The sequence below is a fragment of the Chenopodium quinoa genome, unplaced genomic scaffold (genome assembly GCF_001683475.1).
Source record: "Chenopodium quinoa cultivar QQ74 unplaced genomic scaffold, ASM168347v1, whole genome shotgun sequence".
Lineage (NCBI taxonomy): Eukaryota > Viridiplantae > Streptophyta > Magnoliopsida > Caryophyllales > Amaranthaceae > Chenopodium > Chenopodium quinoa.
In genome coordinates, this window is record NW_018742899.1 from 617,743 (window position 1) to 631,210 (window position 13,468).

The 13,468-nt window shown below is 34.3% G+C and overlaps 1 protein-coding gene across 1 annotated transcript; it reads left to right on the top strand.

Annotated features, from left to right (window-relative positions):
* The first annotated feature begins 332 nt into the window (after window positions 1–332).
* Window positions 333–13,212, top strand: LOC110727055 (probable E3 ubiquitin ligase complex SCF subunit sconB). The gene is made up of 8 exons (XM_021906593.1): window positions 333–835; window positions 1,705–1,891; window positions 4,782–4,879; window positions 5,439–5,544; window positions 8,148–8,365; window positions 8,871–8,913; window positions 11,680–11,933; window positions 12,628–13,212. Exons 1-8 carry the CDS (start codon window positions 645–647, stop codon window positions 13,028–13,030), a joined length of 1,500 nt encoding a protein of 499 aa, XP_021762285.1. The 5' UTR covers window positions 333–644; the 3' UTR covers window positions 13,031–13,212.
* Window positions 13,213–13,468: the final 256 nt, after the last annotated feature.

Below are 13,468 nucleotides of genomic sequence, written 5' to 3' on the forward strand. Positions count from 1 at the left end.
GCCTATTATAGGGTAGTTTTGGACAAAATTTCCTATGACTTATTGTAAACAATTTTGTCTTATTGCTTATTCATCTCATCTTCCATCAAACTTATTTGAAAACTAACTGGTGCAATGAGTGAATAGCTCAGTGGAAGCTCCACTGAGATACACTCACCATTTCGTGGTCTCAAACCGGGATCGGGCACATCCTTGGATACTTCCACCTACAATTTCCTCCTGTGTCTTGTCTTACCTGTAAACAAATTATAAAATTTTTTGAAAACTAACTTTAAAAATACAATAAAGTTTAATCCAATCCAATTAGTAGTACAATTCAAAATTCTAATTTGATTCCCTTTTTTTTTTTTTTTGAAGGGATTCTAGTTTGATTCCTATTTCAAATTGGATTAGACTTTGGATTGAATTCGATTGACTTTCACCCCTAATAAAAGCCGCAATCACTCAACTCCTTCCTTTTTTTTTTTTTTTTTTTTTTTTTTTTTTTTTTTTTTTTTTTTTTTTTTAATTCTCCCGCTCTATTTCCCCCTAATTATAAACCCTCAAAATCAATTTCACCCAATTCAATCCAATTCTCAACCCTTTTCTTCAATCAAATTCAAAATTGATTGCAATTTCACAAACCAAAAATAACCAGAAAAAAAATGTCGGAAATTTCATCTTCGAAAAACGATATGAATTCATCGAGTTCAACATCAATTACAGACTTAGATGTCGATTCATTGGTACATTGTACAAATTATTTAAGCATCCAAGACATCTCAAACATGGCTATCACCTGCAAATTCTTCCGAACTGCCACTGATTCTGATTCTATTTGGCACCGTCTCTTCCGGTATTAATTTATTTTATTTAATTTGGCTACAATTTCATTATGATTTGGTAATTCTTGAGTTTTGACATGATCGGCATATGTTAATTTACCTTGATAAACATTCAAAACCCGGGATTTGCGATTGTATATTTAGCTGTTGGAGGGATTCCGAGTTGATCTATTTGATGAACAGTCAACAATTTTGCGATTGTATGTTTAACTATGGGAAGGTTTCCGAGTTAATCTCTTTGATGAGACTTTGCGATTATATAATAACTCCGTTTCTTATTATTTGCAACAAAAGAATTTATGATTCACAAATAATACCCTTCGTTGCAAATATAAGAAGCAGAGGTAGTATTTAGCAATTGGAGGGTTTCAAGTTTTCTTATCAAGATATACCATTGAAACATAATTATTTAGGCAGTATATTCAATCATATTGACACTATATTATTATTATTTTTTCAAATTTATTACAAAATAAGGAGTGTATGCTGAGAGTAGCTTATTGTTTATTTGGGTTTAGTTTGTTTGTTTGTTTGCCTTTTTTTTTTTTTTTTTTTTTATTTTTATGAATTATAATTTTTAATTTGTGGTGTAGCTAACTGTTTAAAGGCATGTTTATGGAGTCATGTTCATAGAGATTGTAATCAAGGGGCTCGTCATATGAATGATTTACCTCCGTATGAACCGATTCTCAAGTGTTGATTAGTGGTAATCCGCATCTGTGTTGGATATTTTGTAAGATATTTGAGTTTTCTAATCCAAAACACAAATAAAGTGTATGTATGATTGCATATCATGCTAGCTAAGTCCATTGCATTTTTAGTGATGATTTACAATGCGTATTGTTTTTCTGATTATTTATTTATTTTTTTTCAAATGAAGGGAGAAATGGCCAAAGCACACATTTAGTTTAAACTCTCAAGGATCAACGACGAGGGAAGCTTATTTAAGCAGGCGTGCGGCAGTGGGGAAGTTTAGCTTTGTTGATCCTTTGGTTGCTGACTTCTATACTGATTCAAGACCTTTCAGTCATGTATTGTTAGGAAAAAATGACATCATTTTTTCACAGGTATGTTTTACGGTTTTTCCCTTGCTGTATGAATAAATCTTATGTATCTATACATTAACATTTATGAAACTTCTATGTAAACTTTGTCCTGAAAGAAAAATCTAGACTAGTATGTTTTTGAACATATTGAGATTGGTGATTTATATTAAATTGAAAAATTGATAGACCTTTATTGATCCATTTTGATATTTGTTTCAAATGTCAATATTGGTGAAATGGATGTGAAAGTGCTTGTTGTGCTCAATTTGAATGGAGCAAGGAGAACCATGGTTGTTAAAATCACGATACGGATCTTATGATCATACGATTGTATGATCCAAAATCATGTCACCAATCCGGATCTTAAATAGGATCTCAATGATTGTAGCCTACCTTGATAAAATTTTTGGATGGTAGGATCTTTATGCGATTCTACAACATTACAATCCAGCGATTTGATCTTATGTACAGTGATAATTTAAGAAGATAAACCTTTTTAATATTATTACTATATACACTTTATACTTCATATTCATATATCATTACAAGGATTGATCATTGTTGCTGTAAAAAATAGAAAAAAAAAGAATAAAAACAATCAAATTCATTTCTATTTAGTTGTGAAACTAATCTTACCTAAAGCCTCAAACCTTACATATATATAATCAATTACAAAGTCGTATGACTTTTAAATTTTAATGGCTTGTACTCTTAATATGAACCTTTTGTAAGTAAAACAATGTCTTTATGATCAATATTTGTTGTAATATGCAATTTAATATCACAATGTAGCAATAATAACACTATTTTCACTATTTAGTAGAATCTTACGACCTCATGATTCGATGAACGACCCGATCCTACTCCTCTCATCCATCCAATGTAGGATAACCTTGGCAGGAACTGTTTTAGCAAGATTGAACTCCCAAAAGTTAAATTTGCATCACCAAGGAAATAACTTGTGTGTATTTTCACCACTAAGTCAACACTAGTTGCATTATTTTATGAAGATGTATGTGGTGAAGCGTTTGGATGAACCTAAATTCTCTACAAGGTACCTGGTGAAATGTTGATATGGCTTCATTTGTATTGGGGCTATATGCATTCATTTTTTAAATTAGGCCCTGCTTTTAGAGTTAATTTTTGAAAAGTTTTATCATAGTAGTACCATAAGTTTAGATTACTTGGGCTGACTATATGCCCATGGCTGCTATCAGGGCATATCCTTTCCTCATTTTAGATTATGGCTTTCTTCATTAGTTTATTATCTTTTATCCATTGTGATCTGGATGTATGTCATAATGAATAGGATCTAGATGAAACAGTCTTTGAAGGATTTGTTGAGTCTCTTTGGCTGTACCTAACCAAGTTAAGGGTCACTTGGATTGGATGGAGGGGTATAAAATAAGGGTTGGAAATATGGCTAATTTTCCCCCTACATGAGGGTAATTCATTACTCTACCCCACCCTAGGGTACCTTACTTAGGTAACAATTTGAGCCCAAAAACCCAATAGTAGTCTCCCTCCTCATGTCATCAACTCATTATTCACCATTACATTCCTCTCCTCTTTCTTCTCTCATTCTCCCTCTTTCTTCCATGGTGGCACATGCACAAGATTTTTTGGCTTTTTAATTTTTCATGTAATTCTATTCTAATTGCAAACAATAGCTAGTTAGCTACTATGTTTTCAAGGAGTCTTCTCCTTCCCCTGTTAATTTGATGGAGACTTCATGTGTAAATTATATTTTCTCTCTCATCTAGAAAGCTACTTCTTTTGGATCTTTGTTGATTTGAAAAATTACCTTTTTATCAAAACACTATAAAAATAAACAATTACTCTTTTAAAATTTTTACCATAACTGAACTTAAACCTATGTAAGGCCATGTTCTTTTCACCTCATTTTTGTTGAGCTGAAATTATTTTTACTGAATTGAAATTATTTTTGTGAACTTAAATTATTTTTACGAAACTAAAATTAATTTTACCGAACTGAAATTATGATTCCTCCCATATAACTGTCCCCCTCCTCAAATCTTTGATCACAATCCAGACAAGACCTAAGGGTAGTTTTTCTTGGCCATTTTAAGAAGTAAAAAGAATTTTTATCATGTATCTTTTTTTATAAAAATTGTTCTTATAATTCTTTTTTTCATTAAAATATGATTTAGTAGATTTCCTCAAAAAAAAAAAGTAGGTGGACCTACAATGTTCAGGTTATGTGGTGTGTATTCTTTTCATTTTTCTGCAAGTACATACACTCTGTGATGTGTGTAAATCTGGCCATTCCTTGGAGTCTTCTATTTGTTGAATACTTGGAGGCTTATCCATCAATTTAAGGTTTTTAGAACAAATTGTTGAGGAGTAAAGAGCTCTATTAGGAGTCCAAGGTTGAGGTGAGTATGGCAACACTGTTGTCAATTTTTTGCATGAATGGCAGATTTATCTAGGACTGTGGGTGCATTCTAGGACATAGTTTTGTCTTGCTACCAGAATAAATGACCTGAAAATTTGTTTGGGTGGGTATGCTTCCTAGAGAGGACGTTTTATCTGGGTATTAGCTGCAACAATTTAATCTTGATGTTCGTGACATATTATGGAGCACCCAGATGATGAACTGTTAGCTGTTCCTGCTTAAGAGTTCACTCAATAGCATTTAATCTGCTGCCTTGGCCCATTTTTATGTGTTCAGGTGGCTTGACTTTTATTTTACTTGTGCAAATGTCTATAAATTGTTTGCTTCTAGCTTTCACATGCTATCTTATATATGGGGTTTGTCCTGCCACAGTCAATGTCAGACAGAATTTGACATCTATTATAGGATGAACCCTTCTGCCTTGTCTTAACTACTCAATCAGTTACTTTGTTGTTGTATTATTAAAAGGTTGTGTTATTATATGCCATTCAACAGGGATCACTGGTACGCCTTCTGAAGATTGATGATTTTGTAAATGGTAAAGAATGCCTGGTCACTTTAAGCGATCATAATGCAAGGATTACATGCATGAGGTAAGTTCAATGCACGTTGTGGTATGTATAACATCTTATATTATATGTTTGGCTTTTTACATCTGTTGGATCTGGGAAAGGGGATGGGGAATAGGGTAGATCATTGTTGTATTTGGTTCTTTTTTATGGTCATATCCACCTTGTTGAGTTGATGACCCTGAATACTTGTAATCTTAGCTTAACAAGTGGCAGCATGTAGGAGAATTGTTGTTATTTGATTCTTCTGAGAAATGAATTGTAGTTAAGATCATCAAATTACTTCTGGAGCTATAATTACTTCTGTATGAATAATTCTCACTTTGGTCCACCATAATTGGACCGTATAATATTTCCAACAATAGCCAATAAGTGTTATATTCCAATTTAATTTAGCTGTAAATTCAGAATGTAAGTATAAGAAATTAGGAACACATAGGCTTGTTACTGTATCTTCTGTTATATAATTCTGCCTTTAGTGGAGTCTAGAAATTAAGATTCTGACATAGTGCTAAATCACTTTGGTTGAAGCAGCATATATATCATTTTAATCATTAATAATACAAATATGTATATTTTGCAGGTTATTTCCGATCAGTGAGGCATCTTTTATTCGAAGTGAGGCACAAAACAATGAAACTGTATTAATAACCTCAAGTTCTGATCGCACCATACGCCTTTGGTGGAAGGTATGGTGCTTTTTTTCTGTTGCCATGACATGTCAATTCTTAAGGCTATAGTTAGCATGATGGAATGAAATACTTATGATAGAAATTGTTCAATGATTAGTTTATTTTTTTGGAATAAAAAAGGCTTTTGTCATTGAACTTTGGTGGCACATTCAAGTAATATCATTACCCTTTTTTTTTTAATTAATATTTTCCTTGAAGTGTGAATAAAGGAAAGCATAGAGACATTAATGGGTTGCTCTAAGGATTTATTGAATCACAAATACAAATCTTTGTGAATTGTGATGATTGGTTAGTTGATACAACAAACTACATAGTAGTTGAGTAAATAGTTTCTTGATAGTTCTTGACTCATGTGCTAAGGATTACTTAAGTTTGTATTTCTTACAAAAATGGAGGAAATTTATCTTTGTAATTTTTTGAATAATGTATTATGATGAATTATTATTGCATATCAAAATTGCACCAAGACAATACTTTGTTTGGTAGGAAGGAGGGACATTACTTGAATTTTTGTGTAGAGAGAATTTTCACTTCTCTCTTTCAAGTGTTTGAATTAGTCCATTGAAAATCAGACTACTTATTCATAATATTAAGTTTTGTTACCTTCAAAGTATCTTAGAGACAAGGTCCTATGTATAAGCATTCTCTAGCACCAAACAATAATAAATGAGCATCCTGAATATAGTTTTAGAGTAATAAAGGAAACATACATCAAATTATAGTTCCAAAAGCATTGTGCATTGAAAACTTGAAGTTCTTTTTACTCCCTTCATCCCAAAAGTAAAGCCCCATTTTTTACGAACCCGCAGTCTTAGAGGTTTAAGATGAGGAATGTAGTGGAATTTTATTGACTGAAGTTGAATAAAAAAGGATGATAATGAGTTAGTTTATTGGTTTTAAGGGAAGAGAAAATATAGTGGGGTTGGCGGGGTTTTGTTGATTAGAAGTGAATAAAAAAAGAAGTTAGTGGATGATAGACCCCACCCAAATGAAAAATAGGGCTGTTATTTAGAGAAAAGTAATTTGGGAGAAATGGGGCTTTTATTTAGGGACAGAGGAAGTACCATGTTATCCCTATGCGTCTACTGCAAACTGCCTCTGCACAGTCTACAGTCGGTCCGCCTAGACCACCTTCAGCATAATTATTGTCTGGTTATTGTATTGCAGTTGAATTGGCCATTCCACATCTTCAGATGCCTCCATAGAATAACTGAATGGAGGAACAAATTTCAAAGTATTTTGATGTTTTATGACCACTTTAATACCTACAGTAGTCAAGCACTTGAGCTATGCTGGTTCACTTTTACCACACCGTTTTTTTTTCTTTTAGTTTGAAGTAAAATAAGGTGATGATCTGTAATGAACCAGCCATAGGAGGGGCATAAGGAATTGCTTAGTAAATCAGTAAGGAAGCTCAAGTGAAAAGACAGGAAAGTTGAGGAATGAAGTCAGACACTCTATATAAATAGAGGAGGGTAGGAAAAGAAGGGGACTATGAGAAGTTTATATTAGTTTTACTAATTTAGCTTTGTGAGAAGTCTATATAGTCTCTCAAATTCGAAATCTATCTTCAATTTTTTTTTATTTCAATTTTCATTTTCAGCTCTTCATCATTTTCTTTCGACATGCTTATTATAACATGATCAATGTAATGGATTAGCGATGCAATTTACACGCTCTACAAATTACGATTTAATTGACACCAGAAGATGTGTATGACTGGTGATTGATTATAGAAATGCTACATCCTCAAACCTTGTAAAAGAAGATTGCCAATCAAAACAAGATAATCAGTATTATAATCCAAGCTTTAGTTTTCATCTCAAAATAAATAATAAGACACATTAGTGTCTGACAAAGGTAACAACTAACAAGCTGGTCTGGTAAGCAATAAAAATTTAGTTTTTGTTATTTGGGTGAAAAGAGGTAGTAGTAAAAGTATTTCAGTAGCTCTTTATTTTGAGAAAAGTTGCTGACTAAGATTTAACATTGTCCAAATTTTCTTGCTAATTGGGTCATAAGTTAGATAACTCCCAGTAGTTGTGAACTTTTTGATAAGGAATGGGTTGTGCTTATGATGCCATTTTTTGATCCAAGCTTATTACTTCCTCCATGCCACAGTGTTGTTTATGTTTGCTGTTTTGGGCGTTTCCCTTTGTTGGTTACGTTTCAATTATTTCCTAGATTAAAATTAATTTTCTACGCATTTTCCCTCATATATACCTACTTTCAATGCAACTCTTCCCATTTACCACAATATTTACCTACTCTCAAAGCAACTATTCCTATTTTCCAAAATCTTTTACCTACTCAAAAACCCAAAGCAAATAGTCCCATTTTCCAACTTTTAATACCTTTATACTTGATATATGTGACATCTAATCATTGCTTTCCACTATCTTCTTTTCCTGAATAACTGCGTAAAAACACCAAATGTAACCAACAACTTGGAATGGAGAAAGTTCTATATTATCATGCACTTAATGAAAATCAATTTTATCTCTCATCTTCATCCATTGCTGAAAGTTTTTTGACCTTTGCTTACTCTTTTGTGGTTCTCAGTTTTTTTATTTTTTATTTTATTTTTATATCCATTACAGGGTTCTTGCTTCCGATGTTTTAGAGGTCATAATGGTCCTGTTTCTGCACTCTCAGATAAATTATTGGGCGATAAGGGTAGAAAAGTGCTTGCTAGTGGTGGAGAAGATGGCACAGTTCGTCTGTGGTCTCTGAGTTCAAGTGGCAAACGTGGTCAGCATGCCCTGAATGTAACATTACATGGGCATGAGAAACCAATTATATTATTGTCAGTTGCCGGGTATGCCCTTCATTTTGACAAAAAAATTACTGTATTTCTACTTGGACATCGTAATTGTTACAGCCATAATAGTTATAGATGTTCTGGTTATATCTCCTGTTTGTAGTGATCATCATTACTTCCATGTTCCATTTACTAGAAAGAAACTTCTTTATTATTTTCCCTAAATTGCAGTTTACACCTGAGCATAAAATATCATCTAACTTCCCATGTTAAAAGTGAAGATTAACAAATAGGACCTTTCAAGGTTGTTCCCCTGTTTTTTTTTTTTTTTTTTTTTTTTTTTTTTTTTTTTTTTTAATTTTACCCCATCCTTATTATATCTCTCTGCATTACCTCCTTGTATTTAGTAGTTATTCTTAAGATTCTGGCCTTCAGAACTCCCTACATGTTCAGGCATATTGCTTCTATTCTCTTGTCTATAGCATCAATGCATTTCTTGCCGTTGGTTTTTGTAAACTTCTACTGTGAGAATTATGTACTTTTCTTTTCTTGTGCTTTTCAGGCACAAACCTTCGCTTTTGGTCAGTGTTGCAACAGATTCAAAGGTATTGCATTGTTTTGATTCTAATTCTTTTGCTCCACCCCACCACCACCACCCCCCCCCCCCACCACCAAAAAAAAAAAAAAAAAAAAAAAAAACTTTTTTGAATAGTTAATATTTTCTCATGGAGAAGGAAAAGTTGTTAGGTTCATCCAGAGTCAACTTTTTGAGAAATTTAATTCGGGGAAGTTGTTTGAAAAAGTTGACTTCCAATTGAATTTACTTGCAAGAAATGACTAAATGATTTGCTAATTCCTAGTATATATAGGTTCCTCTTATCTTCATTATATACTTATTTATAGTTTTCTCGAGATAAGATTGTTTACACCTTTCCTCTCCTTTAGTTTTCTTCTTTTCTGAAAGGTGCAGGTGTGGTTTGGCGGAAGTGCCAGTGTGTTTTCTGTTCAACATACCCTCACCCATACATTATCACTCCCTGCTGTATAAAAGTACTAATTTTTATAAAAGTAACAACTCCTTTGATCTCCAAACAAATTTGCTCGTGCGTAAGTATATAGTGTTCAGGATTCAAGGATTAGTAGTTTATCACGAAATTCCATAGTGAATTTTGAATGCCTGAACTAAAACAATAGATGGACTAGGCTTTAACTAAAATAAAAATCATGGTACGAAGAAAAATTATGTAAATCTTCCCAATCGCAAAGTGTGCACCTTTTGTGGGAACAATGGACATCTAAATAACTCATGGTCCAAGAAGAATGCTAGTAATTAGTAAAAACAAAGCACATGCTTAACAAATCCGTAGTAGGAAATCTTTTTTCAAAGTTGTTACAACGGAACCTGTGGAAACTTTGGTTTTTGTGATTAACAATTACATTATGTTTGTATAACAATTTAGAAGAGAAAGGAAGGGAAAGGAAATAGGAGAGGGAAGAGGAAAGAAAGGGAGAGGGAAAGTGGATTCTCATTTTCCCTCCAAATCTGTCCATTTTTGAGGGATAGTGCTCATTCAGGATAGTCCAACTTTTTGGCATTAAAGATTTGGACATGCTAGTTTCTCATATCAAGTAAAAAGAAAACTAGCATGACCAAACCTCTTATGCCAACGAAGTGGATCATCTTCAATTAGACCAAGACAATTTAAGTTACTTTTGGAAAATCAAATTTTGATCCATTATATAATTATTCCCTCTTCGAGTTCCTTCAACAATAATATTGCATGTGCTATTGTTGATGATTAGATAATGTTTAGAAGTAAAACTTATAGAGTTTCCTTTGTTACAGAATTGTGATTTGCTTAACCAGTTGTGCTTTAGACCCTCAATTAAAAATACATTATCAATTGCATTGCATGAGAACTTAACCTTCCAATCTTTCCTATCACAATAATTTCAACTTTCTTATTGTCACCAAATGTTACAGTTCCTCCATAGTAGGTATCTAGTTAGAGATGTCAATAGAGCGAGTTAAGTAATAAGATGATCTAGTGAGACAAACTTTTGTCTCCAGTACATTTGGATCTCTGTTTTCCAATGCCCTTATTATGTCTTTGTATATTTTAACAAAGCCTCTAGAAAAATTAGGTTTTACACTTAAATTTATATGTGGTCTGTTAATTAAACTGGAGCGAGTAGATGTTCAATACTTCTTGCTGATTTTAGTGGTGAAAGATTTATGTAGTCTAGAAAGTTAGAACAAAACTTTGTTTACCAAGAGGATGATTGGAAACCATCTTCTGTTGCTATCACTGGAATTGTAACCTTGTATAACTTTTTGGTGGATGAGTCAAAAATTCTTTGGAAATTCTCTTTGGTAACACCTAACTTTTTATTTTTCTCTTTGGTGAATTGGAAAAAACTTTATTGTCTATGGTAATCTTGCCCCCGACGGCAGTCCCTAGACCCCCCAACCCACCACCCCTCCCCTGCCCCCGACGGCAGCCCCTAGCCCCCCCTTCCCACTGCCGGATACCCCCTCCCATGCTCGTGGAGTCACCCCCTTCCCTTTCCCCCAACCTGACATCCACCCCTCTCCCTTTCCCCCACCCCAAAATGTCCCCCCTCCCTTTCCCCCACCTCGAAACAACCCTTAAACCCTTAATCCCCCACCTCGAAACAACCCCCAAACCCTAAATCCCCCACCCAAAAACCACCCTAAAACAGGTTTAGGATTTGGGGGGCTTAAGGTTTGGGGGTGTTTTTAGGGTGTGGGAAAGGAGGGGGGTGGATTGACGAGCAGAGGAGGGTGGCTGGGGTAGGGTTGCCAGCATGGGAGGGGGTGGGGGGGGGGGGGTCGACCGGAGTGAGGAGACAAGGGAGAGGTGCTGACGGGTGGGAGAGAGGTTGATTTTTTAAAATATTAATTATTTTTAAAATTATTTAAATGTTAAAAAAAAAAAAACGTAACTATAGTGAAAGATCTAATAAAAATTTATCCTTAATGTCATAAGTAACTTAATATAATAATTTATAATTACCAAAGAGAATGAGTGTTTTTACAATTCACCAAATAGAAAATAAAAAATAGAGTTTTACCAAAGAAAATTTTCCAAAATTCTTTTATCACTATTCACTACATCTTTGTATTAGGCCCATGCAAATAAGGAAAGAGGGTATCCAGGGTTGGGAATAAGTATGACAAATTATCCTATGTGTTTCAAGTTTGAGCTGTCTATGACCAATCAAATACTTTAGCTGAGATTTTACTTTGTAACATCTTTGTTCTTTATTCTATGATACTGGATACCCACTATGTATATATATAAAGGATGATTAATTTGCTCTGCTTCATGTTGTCATGTATAAAACAGATCAGAGTGTGGGACTCTACCCTAGCATCTGCATCTCGGACATCTAGTTGTGTGGGAATGACCTCTGTGCTAGGCACTCCTGTCGGAATCAAATGCTTTGAGTCAATGGTTTATGTAGCTGCTGGTAACTCTGTTCAGGCAATAGATTTGAGAACAATGAAGAAGGCTTTTACTGCTGCTGTTTGTCAACCAGAGTTTTATTCATTTGAGATGCTGCCTTCCAGATCATTGATCTGTACTGGCGGAAAAAACAAGTATGTATGTCTGAGCTAAATAAATACTTGTTATATCATTTTGCAGTAGTTTTTGAATGGCAGTTAATCTGTCTGAATTCTCCCTTTCTGGCTTTCAATACGACATATAAATTGGACTGTAATTGAACCTTTCTTATTTGATGAAAATAAGGAAATATGAATATGCAATTGTCCAACCAGATTCGGAAGTTCTTTGCACCCTGATAACATTATCATCTTTATCCCTTGATATATTTGACAGGACTACTCTATCGTTTTGGATTATATTTAAGGCACTCATCTTTTGTTACCTTGTTTTACAGTGACTTCAAATTTGTAATTGTGATATATCACCACCCCAGATTACCTTAAAAGCCCCCTGTTAATTCTCAAGCCTCCCAAACAGCCCCAATAGGCCAATACTCCCATAATGTCCCCCTGATATGCTAATGATGTATATTAGATTTATAAGTTAGGCAGTGTTTCTTATGATGCCAATTAGGCAACTTTATAAAAACACTAATTCATGCTGATACTGACACATTAGGGAAACTTCTAGGATAATCATGCTCTCTTGATGGTGATAGATATATCGGGTCTCACATGTTGGAAGTTCTGGTCACTCGTCACAGTTTGTAGTTTCACATGTTCAATTTGCATGCTTCCTTGGTTGCTATTGCAGAACATAATTATTTATCCTTATTTGTTCTTGCAGAGCTTTGTTATGGGATGTCCGGAAAAGCCAAGATGGTTTAAATTCAAGGCCGGTAGTTGAGATGGAGGGTCACAATGGTCCAGTTACACATGTATATGTGGACCCATACAAGATAGTTACTGGTGGTCCTGATGACTTTTTCACTAACATTTGGGACGTTGACACTGGTGCTCTCACTAATACCTTGATTTGCAGTCCTTCGGAGCTATCTTGTTCTAGGATAGGATGTAATTCAATGGCCGCTGATGGGTGTCGAATCGTTACTGCCTGTTCTGGGGAGAATGGACTTTTACGCTTCCGAGACTTCAGCAATGCTTCTAGCTCTGTCTCTTCATACAAGGATGCTGTGTCTTCCAGATTTTGGAATTCGAACTCCTACAGTGATTCGGATTCTGATATGTAAAATTTCACCTTGTGCATTACAATGTATGTTATTATTCGATTGTAAGTTTGTAACTAGCATTCTTCATTATTTGGCTAAATGCAAAAGGATTCTCGTTTTATTTTGTTTGCTTCTTTGTTATTATTATTAAATTACTGATGGTTCAACATCATTGCTGAAAGAGAAAAGCACAGTGTTTTTTTTTTTTTTTTTTTTTGATTCATGGGAGGATTAAATCCAAGGAAAAGAAACGCACAAGAAGCAGGTAAAGAAAAGAAACAGCAAAAATAGAACCTCAAGCAAGGAAGCAAGTCTATAGAGGGACTAGGCGAGGCGTCGTCACCCCTCTTGCATCCTTATCCAGAATCCTACCAAGTTCTAAGGGAATAAAGTTTATAATACAAAAATTAGAGTCTTGTAAGACGCCCCGGTTGGCCAACCAATCCGTCGCACGATTTC

Excerpts from the sequence above, each read along its gene's own strand:
- LOC110727055 (XM_021906593.1), top strand. The coding sequence starts at position 645 with ATGTCGGAAATTTCATCTTCGAAAAACGATATGAATTCATCGAGTTCA. Across the intron at positions 5,545-8,147 it reads CCATACGCCTTTGGTGGAAG|GGTTCTTGCTTCCGATGTTT; the intron begins GTATGGTGCTTT and ends TATCCATTACAG. Across the intron at positions 8,914-11,679 it reads GTGTTGCAACAGATTCAAAG|ATCAGAGTGTGGGACTCTAC; the intron begins GTATTGCATTGT and ends TGTATAAAACAG.